Genomic DNA, 18047 nt, shown 5'->3' on the forward strand with positions numbered 1-18047 from the left:
CGCAACCAGGACGTTCTTGGTGCTCTCCCTGCTTTTATCCATAGGCTGGTTGGATGCGCAGGGAGTTCTTGCCCAGAACAGAACCATACCGCCAATGCTAACGGTATGCTAATTGTCAATCGTATTTGACGATAGTGGTCCTGACAGAACTGTAGGATATTTTAGAATTCTTAGACCTTTTCTCTGCAACCGTGAGACATAAATGTCATCCAACGATCACAACCTACCAATTTTGAGGCAGACCGCACTATATTATGGATCTGACTTCTCTGCTTCTCTTATTAATCAGGATTTGGCTGAAGAGTTGTCTGACTGAAAGTCACACTGGGTAAAGTGAATCTTGAAATTTCTTAGCGATAGGAATATAGGACTTGCATGCATATTTATTTAAAAAAAAATTGATTTAGTGAACATTTTATCATGTTTGACTTTCAACAATCTAGCTATAATTCATAGTCTTGTTTTTAAGCATGAAGCTGCTATTATTATTATGATCTCAATCATAATGTCTAATGATTGACTGTTTACATAGAAGAATAACTAGATTAGCTAAATCGTATATATGTAATTTGGGTCATCTAGTGCATGTCCGGATAAGTTACACACATCTAGTGCATGTCAGGATAAGTTACACACACACACACACACACACACACACACACACACACACACACACACACACACACACACACACACACACACACACACACACACACAAAGTATACATTTATATATATACAGTATAACTTTTTTCAAGACAAAAATTTATTTTTATAGAAGGATAGATTTATATAATTGCATTTCATTATGTTTATGTAATAAAGTAAATTTACCTAGGCCTAAATAATTTACACAACCTGCTTAATTTTAATTTCTCTGCTGTCACATATATTGGACAAAAACCTCAAAACACAATTTAAAGCACAATTGCAGTGCCCTTCACTTTGACACTATTGCTCACTGTGGCTGACTGAAATGAAAGGAAGAGTGTGAATATTTCTCATATCTTTATTCACAATTCTGCATAGTACTTGAGACAATGCCAGAAGAATATAGCAATATAATGTAATTCTAGAGATTTGTAACATTAATTTGCATTAAAGAAAAATAATATTTTGACTTTGGCCTGGGCAGATTCAGTTTGAGTGTGTGTAGTAAACTGTACAGAAAGATGAAAACATCACTATCAGAAAATAATAATTGCTGTATGACATTATCATAACTTTTGTTTTACAAGTGCAAATATTTGCAGGAACACGTTAGGAATGGGTTAACAGGTTGATAGGTGGTTGCTAAGATGTTGATAAGGAGTTACTAGGTGTTCTGTGTGGATGCTAGGGTGTTGCTAGGTGCCTAGATAGATAGATAGATAGATAGATAGATAGATAGATAGATAGATAGATAGATAGATAGATAGATAGATAGATAGACAGACAGACAGACAGACAGACAGACAGACAGACAGACAGATAGATAGATAGATAGATAGATAGATAGATAGATAGATAGATAGATAGATAGATAGATAGATAGATAGATAGATAGATAGATAGATAGATAGATAGATCTTACTGAGATTTTCTTAGTTGTTGCTTGGCCATTGCTAGGGGTTTATGAGTGGTTCCTAGGATGTAGTTAGAGGGTAAGTAAGGTTTTGAGAGGTTGTGAGAGCATTAGTTGGGATGTTCTAAGAAGTTGCTAGGACATTGACTGATAAAATAGGCAGAGAAGATAGAAAGACAGATGAAAGGAAAGTCACATGGGTTAAAATTACTCATTAGTGTTCAGCACTTCTGACATTTTTTTGGCCACATCTTTCATTTTCTCTTCCCACTCGATGCTCAGAGCTTCTTCATCATCTCCGACGATGGCCGCATAACTCATGAGAGCAATGAGGCCGATGCAGAACAGGTATGTGAGTCGCGTGCAGAGGTTTTCCATGACTCGCTGGTCACCCTGTGAATGCTTCATGTACACCTCCAGAATGGGCTGGCTGAAGATCTTTGATTCGCCCATCACCGCACCATAAAGTGTGTACAGGTTCTGGTCACACTGATTGATCACAAAGCTCATTTCAAACTCCTTCTTGCGCTGTTGGTGTGCTGCAGACGGCTCCACAGTGTCCATGAATTTGTAGAACTGATTACGAATGTTTTCTTCTAGACGACAGTACAGACCATCCACCGTCTCCTTTCTGATCTGAAGTAATACATTCTGATTCTGCTGTGAAATTTCATCCAGGGCTCGATTCACGCTGCCAAACTCACGTCTGAGTTTGTGCATGTCTTCATCGTCCACATGGTGCAGTACCACCCGGATGAGAGAGCCGGCCACGCCGAAGATGGGATTGACCACCGCTGCTGCTGACGAGATGGTGGCCACACATTCGAGAACCTTCAAAAGGCCCCTCTTCAGCTTCTCTGTGTCCTCGAAGATCTCACTTTCAGCCATTGATTCTGGAGGAAGTGATGTTTACCTGAAGAAGAAACTGGTGATACGAAGACACACAATATGCACTCAATATTTAGTTAGAATCTTTACACTGCTCCTTTCTAGAAAAAGCTCATGATCACTATAAACTTGTATACAAAGCAGCATGAAGTTTCCAAAACTGTTAAAAACTGTTAAAAGTTGTCCATATGAACAGTATTTAAAAAATTCTGTTCCTCACACACACTTTTCGATCCCAAAAAAACGCGAGATTGCTGGCATCTCCCTGTAGTATGCAGTAGCCTACTTGTTTCCTTCCCTAATCAATCAGCGTTTTTGACCGAAACAGTTAAATTAATGATTCAATGACTCTCACAAAGACAGTGGCTGCATCCGAAATCGCGTACTTCCCTACTATATTGTAGGCGAAAAACAGTATGTGACAAAAGAAGCATGTCCGAATTCACAGTACTCATAAAAGAGTAGGCAAAAAGCGTGCATTTAATGGAAACTTTACTATCCCATGATGAGGTCATGGGAGAGGATTTGTGAATGACAGTGAAGCGATGTGGTTGATCACATGATAATGACAACATGGTGAATATTAGTACGTCCAGAAATTCACACTACACCCACACATAACACACACCCACACACTACACCCACACATAAAATATAGAACATACTTTTTTAGTGGTCATGAAGTAATTACTTATTTAAAATAAGTACCTACTCAAGAGAGTATGCGATTTGGGATGCAGCCAGTCGCTAGTTTCATTCCAGAATGAATCAGCTTATGTTTTTAAACGAATCGTTCGGCAAAATGACTTAGGCAACTGATTTGTTGCCTTGCTGCCCTATCAGGCAATGACATTGCAGGCAGTGTTCGTACATGAAAGTATCTTACGAAGATTTGGAATTGATATGAGGGTGAGTAAATAACAAAAGATTAGTATTATAATTTTTTTTAAATGTGTGTTTAATATTACCTTAAATATGCTACAATGGGCTCTTACTTTGAAGTGTCTTCTGGGATGAAGACAGTTTTCTGAGATAAAGCACAATGATAAACACTCATTTAAAATAATTATATAGATCATGAGGTGTTTTATATAGTCCTAATGTACAATTTTGATCTGAATCATTAAAAAACACAATTCAAAATTTGAATGATACACATGAATTATAACCACGCTTAAATACAAAACATAGAACTCGTTAAAATACTGTAAATGGTTAAAAACAACCAAATATTTAAATATTGAACTTGAATATCAAACAGACCTTACATCACTTTACAGACTGCACTGCCAAAAAATTATTTTCTTCTGTTTTCCAGTTCAAATATCTAAACACTCCTAAATCAAATACAGTATATACACTATTTTAAAGTATTATATATTATACTATATAAATAGTTTTTTGCAGTGTGTGAACTGTAAACAATTTTAAGTGAGAATTAGGACTGAAATCATTATTTTGTTTGAATATCTCTCATTTGTTTTTGCATAATTTTTTCTTATACAAAGCTTTTTATTTTATAGAGCGCTGGGTGTTTGTTGCAGGTCTGGGATCAAGATAGAACATTTACAACTTTGTCAAGCAAAACACAACAATTTAACATCCCTCTTTGTTTTTAAAGGGGCTTCATCCCATCAACTTCACTCCGCTGTCTGTCCTGTTACAGCTCCCTCTAGCTGCTGCTCCATGTTTCCTTGTTCATGCTGAGGACTGTATTCTCTTCTGCCATTTTCAAACTTTAACAAACAATAACTTAAACCAATCTACACATTTCCATGTATTTTAATAAAACATTTAATCTATTTGCCTGTGACGAATATTGCAATTCTCACCTCTTCAGTTTGCTACCTCCCTCGTCTGTATGTCTTCCCAGCAGCCACTGCAGGATGGGCAGTTTCATATGAGCTCAGTGTGGAGGGGTGTACAGATGGACTATACCATTATCTTACAGGGTCCTGGTAAATGAAATATGATCATAATTACACAAGCTCCTCTGATGTTATCTGAAACTGTCACAGTGTTTCTCTTTCATTGACCTTTACATTTTCTAGCTGCAATCAGTTAGTCTACTAATGAAATGGCACAATTATGAATAAACATATCTATCTATCTATCTATCTATCTATCTATCTATCTATCTATCTATCTATCTATCTATCTATCTATCTATCTATCTATCTATCTATCTATCTATCTATCTATCTATCTATCTATCTGTCTGTCTATCTATCTATCTATCTATCTATCTATCTATCTATCTATCTATCTATCTATCTATCTATCTATCTATCTATCTGTTTTGTCTGTCTGTCTGTTTCTCTCTGTCTGTCTGTCTGTCTGTCTGTCTGTCTGTCTATCTGTCTGTCTGTCTGTCTGTTTCTCTCTTTCTGTCTGTCTGTCTGTCTGTTTCTCTCTTTCTGTCTGTCTGTCTGTCTGTCTGTCTGTCTTTCTGTCTTTCTGTTTCTGTCTGTCTGTCTGTCTGTCTGTTTCTCTCTGTCTGTCTGTCTGTCTGTCTTTCTGTCTTTCTGTCTTTCTGTCTTTCTGTTTCTGTCTGTCTGTCTGTCTGTCTGTTTCTCTCTGTCTGTCTGTCTGTCTGTCTGTCTGTCTGTCTGTCTTTCTGTCTGTCTGTGTCTGTCTGTCTGTCTGTCTGTCTGTCTGTCTGTCTGTCTGTCTGTCTATCTGTCTGTCTGTCTGTCTGTTTCTCTCTGTCTGTCTGTCTGTCTGTCTGTCTGTCTGTCTGTCCTGCAAGTGTTGGTGCTGTCCATGGTACTGTATGACTCCAGATGTGTCATGTGACCTGTCATGCTTCCTTAAGATCATTCACACTGTAAAATGACGTAGACCTGCTTTAGTCTTCATGCAGTGACATGGGTGGTGTTGTATGTACATAAATCTGGTTGTTTCTCTAAAATGGAGTGATGCAAATTGTATGTAACTTCATGTAGCTAGTATTCAGTTCCTGTTTTCCATGGTGTGCACTAAAACTCACACATGAGGAAGTGGTTGGCTGCACGTACTGTTTAGTCGCACTGACAGACATATTCTTCTTCCTTTTATTTCGAGGGGCAAAACTGTGTATAAGATGACTTGATTCTCTGCTCTCATTGCTAGAGTGATTATTTTTCCATTGAGTGAGATTACTCCTAAAACTGAGGACATCAAATGTAAATGGACATTGGGAAGTGGAGGCAGGCCCGACTATCAGAGTGAAGACACAGACAAGGATTAAAGAAGTAAGAGATTTTACTGACATCTATCTATCTATCTATCTATCTATCTATCTATCTATCTATCTATCTATCTATCTATCTATCTATCTATCTATCTATCTATCTATCTATCTATCTATCTATCTATCTATCTATCTATCTATCTATCTATCTATCTATCTATCTATCTATCTATCCCTGTGACTTATGTATGCTTGTAGCCACAAGATGTCACTTTAGTGCATACTTACTGCTGTGGTGTTCATAAATAAATTGTAATGATAAGCATGTTTTTGGAATATGTGTGATTAAGCTACATGTTAAGGATGGTGTCAGTAAAAAGCGAAACAAAAACACAGATGAGTTTGTTTTGTGTTCATGGCAGATCGGTTGTAGCATATGGTAGATTTTGGGAGAAGGAATCTCATCAGGAGGGTATTCCAGAAACAGGTTATGTGACGTACCCGGGTAAGTTTACTCGGAGTAAGCAGATAACCTCCACTTTCAGTTCCAAAACCTGAGGAAACTTTCAGGGTATGTAAGTAGCATAGCAACTTACTCTGAGTTTCATGTACTGAGGAAGACTGAACTTACTCCAGATTGTGGTTTTGGAACCTGCATACCTTGAGTTAGCAAAGGTTTGGGTTAAACTTGCTTTCTGGAATACCCCCAGCTGAAGAGAGAGCTTTCCTTTCAATTACTTGAGTGAAAATAAGGACAAATTCCTTGTTGGTTCTGTCTTTTCTAAACCGAACATTTCAAATAAACTGTACTGCAATGGAGTCCATGATGGGATCACATGACCAGCCAGCAGCAACCAGTATTAAAAGTAATAATACTAATAATTTTCTTTACTTAAGTGCTCAGTGCATTTTACAAAGCATAAACAAGTACATTTAAAGAGTCCACATACACATTCGCTAGCTGTTTTTTGTGCTGTGCTGTTTCCAGTCCTGATCAGTCTAATCTGAGGACTAAGACCAGTTTACAGGCAACCTGCCCGTCTGCACATTAAGTCCATGATTCAGACTGAAGAGATCGATAGACGTCAGTTGCTTATTGGAGGCTGTATATGGATTGCAGTCCATTTCACCTAAGCGTGTCTTTTGATGCTCTTAAAAACGACAGATGAAACCTCAATCCCCAAACCCTACACCACAAGTCTCTGATTAACAAAGAACACCAGTGCTTTCCAGTTCTTAATACAAATCTGCTTTATGTGCTGTGAGGGTGCTTGGACTTTATGCATGATTAATCATATCAGCTCAGTTCTTCTCGCCCTCAGAACTGAACATTCGGTGCTACAGTGAGTAGAGAGAATCTAGACCAGGGATATTATTAACTAAAACTGAATATCACTCACTGGATTTCAATAACTAAAACTATAAAAAACTTTTTAATTGAAATAAAGCTGAAATAAAATATTAGATGAAACACTTATAAAACAAATAAAAAATAAAACTGAAATAAAAAATAAATTTATCCTAAATAGTATTTTTTTAAACTAATAAAATTACATATGTACATAATAAAATTGCTAAAAAGTAAATCAAATATATAGCCTAATAGTATACAAATAATACTACACTGTTCTGGACTAGGATTGATATTAATTAGAAATGTATATTCTATATAAAATATATTTAAAAATAGTCAGTATGCATATAAACCTGCATATAAGAAAGACATTTCTTATTCTGCACATAAACACTCCACACATTTGTCCATGCTGAACATGTCAGAGTAGAAATAGAATAGTAAGCCTTTGTTGTCATTATACTCACATGCAATGAAATTAGGAAATGCTTCCCTTGGTGACGAAGAAATTAACAAACAGAAACAATATAACATACGACACAAAACACATATAATACAAAACAGAACAATTATGTAGATAAATATTATAAATATTGCACGAATAAGAGAACTATTGATTGAAAACTTGAAAATTGTTCATTGCAAAGTAAAAAATAAAATAAATAAATAAATAAAAATAATTTTGGGACAAGTTTAAAATGTACTTTTGTTGAGGGGCCTGAACTCTGCTTTTCAAAGACATGTTTGTTTGCCTGTTCCAGTATGGAAACGAAGTGTCACATGTCTGTCCTGTCTTGTTATGCACATGGGTGTTTTGTTATTTTGAGCCATGTGCTCTTGTCATTGTTTAATCCCTCCCCCTTGTTATCTGATTATTGGTTTAATTGCTCCACCTGTCTGTCTCGTTACCCTCCTTTGTTTGCCTCCCTATTTAGTCTTCCTGTGTTTGCTGTCCTGTGCTCGTTCGTTGTATTTGTTACATATGTTGTTGCGTTTAGTTCCGTGCCTGTCTTGCCCTGCCTTGTTTGTTTCTGGATTTAGTTAGTATGATCATGGTTTTCTTTTGTTGATTTGTTTATTTTATGTTTAGTCTTTATTAAAATACTTATTCACTCTGCACCTGAGTCCACGGATTTATTCCCACTACCCACCGTGACAGAACGAACGAGCCACATGTGGATTCAGCGGAGTGAACTTTGTCCTGCGGAGAGGGAGAATGGGATCTCCCTCTTCAAATACTTTGCTACGTGCGCGCAGAGGAATGAGGAGATCAGGACAGCCGGTGATCAGTTGGGAGGAGGTGAGACCAGGACTGTGACTGGCAGTCATGTTAAGACCCCTGCTGACTCTCAGCGATTTGAGGGAACTCGGTTGGCCAGGTTCTCGGGAACCCGCGGGGGCCGTAGGGGAGGAGGTGATAGACGAACTTCATCAGTGGTCCCTGTTCCGGTGGTCCCTGTTCCGGTGGTCCCGAGTCCGGTGGTCCCGAGTCTGGTGGTCCCGAGTCCGGTGTTCCGGAGAAGGAGGAGACACGTCCCATCTGCCCAGTCAGATACTGTTCAGGTCACGTCTGCCCAGTCAGAGAGTGTTCACATCACGTCTGCCCAGTCAGAGAGTGTTCACGTCACGTCTGCCCAGTCAGAGACTGTTCACGTTCCGTCTGTCCAGTCAGAGACTGTTCACGTTCCGTCTGCCTTCCTGGACCTGGACTATCTGGAGCGTCTGGCTCGGATCCTGGAAATGCCCGTGTCTGCTGTTCCTGAGCCAGAGCCCGTGTCTGCTGTTCCTGAGCCAGAGCCCGTGTCTGCTGTTCCAGAGCCGGAGCCAGTGTCTGCTGTTCCAGAGCCGGAGCCAGTGTCTGCTGTTCCAGAGCCGGAGCCAGTGTCTGCTGTTCCAGAGCCGGAGCCAGTGTCTGCTGTTCCAGAGCCGGAGCCAGTGTCTGCTGTTCCAGAGCCGGAGCCAGTGTCTGCTGTTCCAGAGCCGGAACCAGTGTCTGCTGTTCCAGAACCAGAGCCAGTGTCTGCTGTTCCAGAGCCGGAGCCGGTGTCTGCTGTACCTGAGCCGGAGTCAGCATCTGTTCCTGAACCAGTGTTTGTTTCTGTGTTTATGTCTGTTCTTGTGGCTGTTTCAGTTTTGGTGTCTGTTCCTGAGCCGGTGTCTGTTCCTGAGCCAGTGCCGGTGTCTGTTCCTGAGCCAGTGTCTGTTCCTGAGCCAGTGCCAGTGTCTGTTCCAGAGCCAGTGGCTGTTCCAGAGCCGGAGCCGTCTGTTCCAGAGCCGGTGTCTACTGTTCCAGAGCTGGAGCCGGTGTCTGTTCCTGAGCCGGTGTCTGTTCCTGAGCCGGTGTCTGTTCCTGAGCCGGTGTCTGTTCCTGAGCCGGTGTCTGTTCCTGAGCCGGTGTCTGTTCCTGAGCCGGTGTCTGTTCCTGAGCCGGTGTCTGTTCCTGAGCCGGTGTCTGTTCCTGAGCCGGTGTCTGTTCCTGAGCCGGTGTCTGTTCCTGAGCCGGTGTCTGTTCCTGAGCCCTGGCCGCCCGAGGGGTCTTCACCGCCCTGGCCGCCCGAGGGGTCGTCTCCGCCCTGGCCGCCCGAGGGGTCGTCTCCGCCCTGGCCGCCCGAGGGGTCGTCTCCGCCCTGGCCGCCCGAGGGGTCGTCTCCGCCCTGGCCGCCCGAGGGGTCGTCTCCGCCCTGGCCGCCCGAGGGGTCGTCTCCGCCCTGGCCGCCCGAGGGGTCGTCTCCGCCCTGGCCGCCCGAGGGGTCGTCTCCGCCCTGGCCGCCCGAGGGGTCGTCTCCGCCCTGGCCGCCCGAGGGGTCGTCTCCGCCCTGGCCGCCCGAGGGGTCGTCTCCGCCCTGGCCGCCCGATGGACTGTCTGCTTCGCCCTGGCCGCCCGATGGACTGTCTGCTTCGCCCTGGCCGCCCGATGGACTGTCTGCTTCGCCCTGGCCGCCCGATGGACTGTCTGCTTCGCCCTGGCCGCCCGATGGACTGTCTGCTTCGCCCTGGCCCCCGGCTAAACCATCACCCCCTGTTTCTGTTCCCTTTCATGGACCTGGCCCCCCATCCCTCCCCCTGATCCTCCACCATTCCACCTCCCTCCTGAACTCTTGTGTTGTGTGTTTTGCCCTGGTCTGTCTCTCCTGTTTCCCCCCTGGCCTGTCCCTCCTGTACCACCCGGGTCGGATGGAGCGTCTGGTAGCCGCTCCGTAGGGAGGGGGTTATGTCACATGTCTGTCCTGTCTTGTTATGCACATGGGTGTTTTGTTATTTTGAGCCATGTGCTCTTGTCATTGTTTAATCCCTCCCCCTTGTTATCTGATTATTGGTTTAATTGCTCCACCTGTCTGTCTCGTTACCCTCCTTTGTTTGCCTCCCTATTTAGTCTTCCTGTGTTTGCTGTCCTATGCTCGTTCGTTGTATTTGTTACATATGTTGTTGCGTTTAGTTCCGTGCCTGTCTTGCCCTGCCTTGTTTGTTTCTGGATTTAGTTAGTATGATCATGGTTTTCTTTTGTTGATTTGTTTATTTTATGTTTAGTCTTTATTAAAATACTTATTCACTCTGCACCTGAGTCCACGGATTTATTCCCACTACCCACCCTGACACGAAGGTCATGTAAGAATTACAGCCAAGCTTTGTGTTTTTGTATATTTATTGTTAGTATATGTTCTGTAGTACAGTCCACTCATTACTGTTCGTTCCAAACTCTGCAGGAGAAATTGATAAATGATATCATCCCAAATTATTGCTGAAACATGCTGTTATTCTTTATTGGTGATATCTGCATATGTGCACAAACAAATGCTGTTGACCTTCAGAAAGGTCAGAAGAGAGAGAACCGCGTTTCACTCTGAGGCTCGAACACATCGTGTGAAATGAGAGCGAGTGCAGATGGAGCCAAAACGAGATCAATATACCGATTAGAACTGTAATACGCTAATGGTTTGGCGAACGAGCGGACAGAAATAAACCCATGAGCATAATCAGAGTGTCATTTACCCCCTGCTCCCAAAGACTCACACTGACACTTTATTTTATTTTCATCTTCCCTTTATTGAAATGAGCTTTCCATGAATCCCTAACGAATATAAAGTATAATAATTTACAATTGATCTTTAATTATTAATTATAACAATTGCTTTGTGAACATAATCTCAAAATACATGTTATTTTTTACTGTTTTTGAAAGAGAAAAGGGCCTTAACAAAATCAATTCTGTTTAATTTTAACGAATTTTAATTATAGTTTTGAATTTACAAAAATAAATAAATAAACAGCTTTAATGTATGCTCACTGTGATTTGAACAAAACCTTGAAAAAAGGCAATGTGAAAAAATGAGGTCCTGTCTGTGCATTGTGTTTGAGGGGCGTGGGCATAAGCTCATGAATATTTCATTAAGGTGTCCCTGGGCAAGATGTTGACTAATAAGAGCCGTTAATTGTTGTTGCTGATCATTAATGGTTATAGCTTAGTTGACTGATCTGTTTGATGCTCTCCTTAGTACAGTTGTGTTATGCTATTTTATTTTAAAGGAATAGTTCACACAAAAAATTAAATTACCATACACAAAAATTGCAAGACACACAAAAAAATATATTTTGAAGAATGTGGATAACCAAACAGTTGATGGACCCCACTGACTTCATCAACTTTCTTCAAAAAATCTTCTTTTGTGTTCAGCAGAAGAAAGAAATTCATGCAGGTTTGGAACACCTTGATTGTGAGTAAATAATGACATATTTTAATTTTTGGGCGGACTATCCCTTTGAGGCACCATGATTGAGATGGATTTTTTTTTCCGCACTTAGTTTACTCGAAAAGCTTATTTGGAGCATCATATACTCATTTTGTGAAGGAAAAAAAATAAGATTAGAGATCTTTTTGCAAACTACATATTCCGAGATTTTGTATAGGCACAACCAGACGCATCAGAAGGATAAATCCAGTGCAGAGGCTGAGGGTGAGCTGGTGTGTGTCACAGTACAAATGTTTTAATGCTTTTTATCTGATCAGGCCACTTAAAGGCAGGAAGCGGGTCGATGGTCCACTCTGACAAAAAAGTAATGCTATTAGCTCTGGCTGTGATTGGCAGATGTAGCTGGAATGAGGGATCATGGGATTGATTGACCGCCTCCGCACTATTATGTTGAGATTCATAAGATAAGTTATTTATTTATTAAATATTGATATTGACTGATGCCCTTTCCTGGAGATGATTGTGGTTTCATGTGCCTTTATTTAAAAAAGTTTTAGTAAGTATTCCAGCACAACATCTGGCTGTGTCATGCTGGAATCTGACATGTTTGTTTTGGTCTAGTATAACAGACAGGTTTAAGGTCTTAAGGTTTAAGGTTTCAGCTCTTTTTTAGAGATGGACACCACATGGATCAATAACTCCAACCAGGACAGAAGCCTCAACCGCTAATGAATACAGGCTGAGCCATGCGTTTCCATTCACACTCGGAAGCACAAGAAAAAAACAACTGTTTTATCTGCTGATATTCCAGGATGCACCATGTATGTTTATGGAAAATAATGAATGAATCAGTATTCACAAATCTGGCGGAAATTATGTTTCTTTTTACTTCAAAACAAGAAAAGAACGAGTCTTTATTTATATATGTCAAAATGGTGTATTTTGAGAGAGGATTGCATTTAGGGTTTTAATGTCACAATTTGTTTAAGCAAGAAAATGCCTCTCAAAAAATGGAATTTGTATGAACTTATAAAAAGGAAATATAAAATATAATGAATTATGGTGTATTTTGACTTATGAAGTTTCAGTTAAGTTAACAACAAATGCATTAATGTAAATGTGGGTAAAATCTTCGGTAAAAGGAAATTTTTTATTCATGAGTTATTACTGTACACTAATGTATAATAATAATAATATGTAAATAAATATATAGGATGTATACATATCCTTTAAAGTTTAAAATAAGCTTACAATAAAATGAGGTTTAAGTTGTCATAAATGAAAAACGTATGTGTGTAGGGGTCAAAGGTCATCACCCATGGTGGTTTGGGTGTAAGGTCACAACTTGTATGGTTATAAATGGTTTTTAAAGATCTGGTTCCAGAGAGTCAAATAACATTGTTTATGTTCTGTATTATTTCGATTCTTTGTGATTTTGAGTAAAGTTTCAAACAGAATGCATTTACAATCATATTTTTAGAACTAACTCGCAGTAGAAACACACAGAATAGAATAGAAGAAGACTGGAAATAGATTGTCTCTCTGAGTGTTAAATGATGGATTGATCCTTCACTCAGCACCTCAGTGATTTTAATGACTGTATCCGGAGAGCTGATCACAGCACTTTCAGCTCGTCGGCTTTATATTAACAAAGTGAAACGTCACTTGCCATGTTTCTGCAGACGCTGGCCAGAAAATGCTGACTTGGGTACAAAAACAGGCATTTAATTAAATGTGTCGGGTGGTATATTATAGCAATGGATTTTAGAGATTAATTCCAAAATATTTCTTGGAAACATTCATTTTGAAAAGGTTTTCATTTTACTTTTGCGTAGTGCTGGCTCAGTTTGCTGTGGCAAGACAACTGGACTTGTTTCAGGACTTGTTTGTCTTTACTGCTTCTTTTCATGGTTGATGGGGCATTTTTATTCTGCTGGCTCTAAGTAGGTCATCCTCACAAAGACCAAACTGCCAGTCCTGGCACCATTTAAATACTTGGCCCAAAAGCCATTTCCCCAACCTTTTCACACAACTGCACAACATTGTTTTCATCATGATATTGTTTAAATGCATGATTTCAGACATATATACACTTGATACACTTGATAAACTTGATATAATTGCTTATAAAAGTGCATATACAGATGGGCTGGTTAGTTTAACTACAGTTAGTCTGAAAAATCACTTTGGTTTCATTTTAGAACTCTTTGTTAGTGAAGAATTACAACAAATGGAATATTTGTTAGACATAGTAAGCTGACAATGAACAAATAATGCCAAATAAATATTTTCCAAAGCATAGATCATAGATATATAAGGTATAGTAGAATTTTATATTTAGTGGGATTTTAAATACTGTGAAATACTGTATACCCAGCTAACAAAAATGTGTTCTGAGAAAATTTTGCTAACATTCCAATTTCTGAATGGTTAAAAACGTCCAGTTTTTTTAAAAAAAATCTTTTAAAAACTTTTTTTTATTTTTCTTGGTTATGTGAACATTATGGAAACATTCCATTTTATTTTGGGAACTTTATGGGAAGGTTACTTTTGAATGTTCTTTGAACATTCTGAAACAAGCAACCTTAGACGAACATCCAACTTAATGTTTCAATAAAATAAACATTCCATGAATGATGAATTTTTGAGCTAATTTTTCCAGTTAACTTTAAACAAATGTTCTATTAGCATTCCTGGAAGAACATTTGTTCATAACTTTGAGAGAACATTGCCTAGAACGTTAGCTAAAGTTCCGAGAACGCTCCCTGTTAGCTGGGTACATGACTAATGATCCTGTTGAACCTTTCTAAATCTACTCTGCATGCACACAGACATTCACGTTCTTGTGTTTGTCCCAGTAGTGACATTCTTCAGGAAAACTCGACACAGCGAAGCTCTCCTTGTGACGACTGACGGCATGAACCAGAAAGCCAGCTAACTGCTTCTCCAGAAGCTCCACGACAGCTTTGGCATCTCCCTTCCTCGCAGGACCTTCCATCATCTGTTTGATGCTCTCATTGGGCACGGGCTGAGGGGCGCTGCAGAACGAGACCACCAGGTTTATGTCATTTCCTTCAGATACTTCAAAATAACTCTGTCCGGCCACACTCTGAAAGTTTTGTCCAGCTCTCAAGTTCCTAATTTTGCCCAAGTCACTGACGCCTCTGATGGACCAGCTCACCCAGTCGTACTTCTTCACCAGGAAGTCCAGCAGTTCCTTGGCCGTTTCCTGGAGGTTCCCATCCTCTCTCTCCTTCACAAGCCTCTTGATGTCCAGTTCAGCTTGCTCTGGAAATGAATGCACACATTTCTCTATCGCTTCCTTCATTTTCATCTCAATTTCTTGGATCTTTGCGCTCCACTCTTGAATCTTCTCCTGCTCTTCTTCTTCTCCCTGAGTAAGGAAACAATATCCCAGCAGAGCGATTATTCCCAGGCAGAGCAGCTCCTTCAGCCTGACGCAGAAGTCTTCCAGGACCCTTCTGTTTCTGGCCTCGTATTGTTCCACAACGTCCAGGATTGGCTCCCCAAAAATGCTGTTCCCCATCACAGCATCATAAAGCATGTAGAGATTTTTCTCTCCTCCTGTTTTGGGAAAATGCTGCAAGAACAAGCGTTTTCTGACCTCCTTATACTCAGGTTTTGCCTCCAGAATGTCAATGTATTTTCTAAACTGGTTGCATAGATTTTCCTCCACCCCGAAGAACTCAGAATCCACGCGTCCCTTTTTAATCTCACAGTTGATGTCTTCTATTTGAGATGAGAGGACATCCAATTTGCTCCTCACAACTAGAAACTGATCTTTGACATATGTGATCTCCTTGCTTTCCACATTGTCCAAGACCAGCCTCAAAACTGGTGCAGAAGCTTCAAACAGAGGACACATCTCTCCAACAGCGCTGGCCAGCACCTCGGCTCCTCTCTCAAACATCTCCATCACTGCTTCAATGGCCTCCTTCTTCTGGGCTACAACCCTCTCCAGTGAACTGGACATTTCTAAAAACAATCAAAAGCAATTACAACAAAGACACATTTCTTTCTCCTTTCTTTCATAGCTCAGAACACTTTTTAATTCTTATTGATTAAGAAAAATTAAAAATAAACTCTCTCTGATTCTTGTCTGGGAGAAGACGTTGTAAATGAACATTAGAAAAGCTGTCCTACTTTTCTCAGACAGTACAGCCAAATATGGGATGTTTTATATAATTATCCTTGTTACATATAAATGTACATACTACAGTAATAACAGTAAATTATGCAATGACATGCAACTAACCCTAAACAAAACCTTCACCCTATAGTAAGTACATGTAATTAATATTACTTAAATGTATAATTACACTGTAACAAGGACACATCAAAATAAAGTGTAAACTACTTTTGTTCTCATAAATCATCCTTTAACAATCGAAATGATTACAAGCATTTAGTAGGCTATAGACATGAAACCTTCATCACGTTACTAATTTTACAAGGATAGCAAATTGTGCCATCAGCATTTTTTTCTCTATTTTAAATCTGCACGCATGTTAATAAGCAAATCATGTTAAATCAAGTCTAGGCACATTTTTAAACCACAAAATGATCAAATTCAGAGCAAAATAATGCGACTTAGAAATAGAATCATGTATCAGATATGGCACCACTGAATGTGCCATCTTCTGTTCCGTAAAGGACACACCTCGGAAAGCGTTTTAAAGCGCAGTCTGTCTCATAAGTGTCCTATACGCGCATCACAGCATTAACACGCGCAGAAAATATTTTAAACAGGTTTCTCACGTCTGGCAGGTTTGAAGAGCTTCTGTCCGAATTGCGTGTCCGAAATTCAGGTTTCCCTCAGGAATTGGCTTGAGGAGGATATTTGTGAGGTTCTGAGTGACTGTGAAATGAACAGAGAGACAGCGCGAGGGCGCGCGCGAGAGAGAGAGAGTTGCGCGCGCTGAGGATGCGTTAGGATGATTTTGGTTTGGAAAGCCCTTGGCAACAGTCGGGTAAATGTCTCATTTTTGACCTGGTTGGCTGTACTTTGCGTTTTATTCATAGTTTGACAACAGATAGAAGAGTTGTGTGTTGTTTCTAGAGAACTAGCGCGTAATGTTGGTTAATCAAGAGGAATATTGCGCGCAATGCGCAACATGGAGCAGCTCCTGTGGACAACAAGAAATATGCGCAGATATTTTCCACACAAGGATGACAGGTATTTCACACACACTAATGATACATTTGAGCTTAACTAGCTTTATATTGTATGATGTTTTAGGCTATAATATCCAAATTATATTATATGGAAAAATCTGGGGGGAAATCTTGATAATAGCTACTCTGTGCTTAAATAAACATCTCTGAGCGTGTGCTGATGAAGGAGGGTCTATGCATATATTATGAATCAAACGTGGATAAAAGGAAGGAAAAGACGGAAATCACATGCATCGGTATTGCCTATATTTAGCTAAATCAAGTGGTGGATGTACATTTATTTTCTAATAATACACAAATAAAGGTTTGGAAATACGCCAGGTGTGACCTTGTGTCTGAATGCGTCATACATGGATGGAAACTGCTGAACATGATGACATATTCCCATGAGTCCCAACAGAGAAGGTGTTCTAGGTGTTATTCTGATTATACAGGGAGACCAGAGTGTGTGACATTGGGAAGTTAATATAAGGTCCCCCCCCCCCCCCCATTTATTACGACATTTTTGTGATTTATGTCCACCAAACAAAAATAGTTGCTGGGTAAACAACACAATAAAACAAAACTGACAAATTTATTTGATATGGAAGCTTAATGTAAGACTGACATAAGTGCACGATTCCTTAATTCATTGCAGTTAATTGTTTTGTGTATCATGACTTCTACAGTTTCTTTCTTTTTCCTTCCTTTCTTTCTTTCTTTCTTTCTGTCTTTCTTTCTTTCTTTCTTTCTTTCTTTCCATTTAGAATCACGTTTCCATTTGATTGCCTCTCCGACTTGATGCAAGAGTTTTTGCAAACGTTTCTGATGATGACGTGAATGAGGACCAAGACTAAAGATCTGTCTTCTGTGACGTAACACGAGGTAAAGTTAATCGTATTAACGTTTATGGACTATTAAATGAAAATAAGGATAACGCACTAATTTCCTTTTAATATGGCGGTGAAACGATTAATCGCATTCTAAATAAAAGTAATAATACATGCAAATATTTCTTAAATGTATACATGCATGTGTGTGTATTTATTTATACAAAATAATTATACACAGTACATAAAAACTTTCATTTTGGATGCGATTAATTACGATTAAACATTTCATAGCCCTATCTTTGTTTCATAAACATTATTGCCCGTAGCTACTATAGATTAGTTTATTCTAACATGATACCACCATCCACTGAGTA

The 18047-nt window shown here is 39.7% G+C and overlaps 3 protein-coding genes and 1 long non-coding RNA gene across 6 annotated transcripts in view; 1 reads left to right on the plus strand and 3 right to left on the minus strand.

The window, feature by feature from the left end:
- LOC143722909 (protein rapunzel-like) overlaps positions 1–18047 on the minus strand; it is a 96916-nt gene that overhangs the window by 56870 nt on the left and 21999 nt on the right. The gene's annotated exons all lie outside the window — the stretch shown is intronic.
- Positions 995–4339, minus strand: LOC143722885 (protein rapunzel). Of its 2 annotated transcripts, XM_077214582.1 has the most exons (3): positions 4284–4332; positions 3420–3478; positions 995–2488 (listed from the first exon to the last, which is right to left on the minus strand). In XM_077214582.1, exon 3 carries the CDS (start codon positions 2449–2451, stop codon positions 1771–1773), a length of 681 nt encoding a protein of 226 aa, XP_077070697.1. In that variant the 5' UTR covers positions 2452–2488; positions 3420–3478; positions 4284–4332; the 3' UTR covers positions 995–1770. The 2 variants fall into 2 exon arrangements, with proteins under 2 accessions (XP_077070697.1, XP_077070694.1); XM_077214579.1 differs by lacking the exon at positions 3420–3478 and having other exon boundaries at positions 4284–4339.
- On the minus strand, positions 13711–16565 carry rpz6 (rapunzel 6). Its single transcript, XM_077214654.1, has 2 exons — positions 16445–16565; positions 13711–15661 (listed from the first exon to the last, which is right to left on the minus strand). Exon 2 carries the CDS (start codon positions 15657–15659, stop codon positions 14478–14480), a length of 1182 nt encoding a protein of 393 aa, XP_077070769.1. The 5' UTR covers positions 15660–15661; positions 16445–16565; the 3' UTR covers positions 13711–14477.
- Positions 16343–18047, plus strand: part of LOC143722918 (uncharacterized) — a 55733-nt gene continuing 54028 nt past the window's right edge. Inside the window, exons 1-3 of the long non-coding RNA XR_013197007.1 lie at positions 16343–16656; positions 16746–16862; positions 17608–17725. This is a non-coding gene — a long non-coding RNA (uncharacterized LOC143722918). The remainder of the gene's footprint in view (positions 16657–16745; positions 16863–17607; positions 17726–18047) is intronic.

This window comes from Siphateles boraxobius, unplaced genomic scaffold (assembly GCF_051911475.1).
Source record: "Siphateles boraxobius isolate OS27281-9 unplaced genomic scaffold, OSU_SipBor_1 68, whole genome shotgun sequence".
NCBI lineage: Eukaryota > Metazoa > Chordata > Actinopteri > Cypriniformes > Leuciscidae > Siphateles > Siphateles boraxobius.

Excerpts from the sequence above, each read along its gene's own strand:
- rpz6 (XM_077214654.1), bottom strand. The coding sequence starts at position 15,659 with ATGTCCAGTTCACTGGAGAGGGTTGTAGCCCAGAAGAAGGAGGCCATT.
- LOC143722885 (XM_077214579.1), bottom strand. The coding sequence starts at position 2,451 with ATGGCTGAAAGTGAGATCTTCGAGGACACAGAGAAGCTGAAGAGGGGC.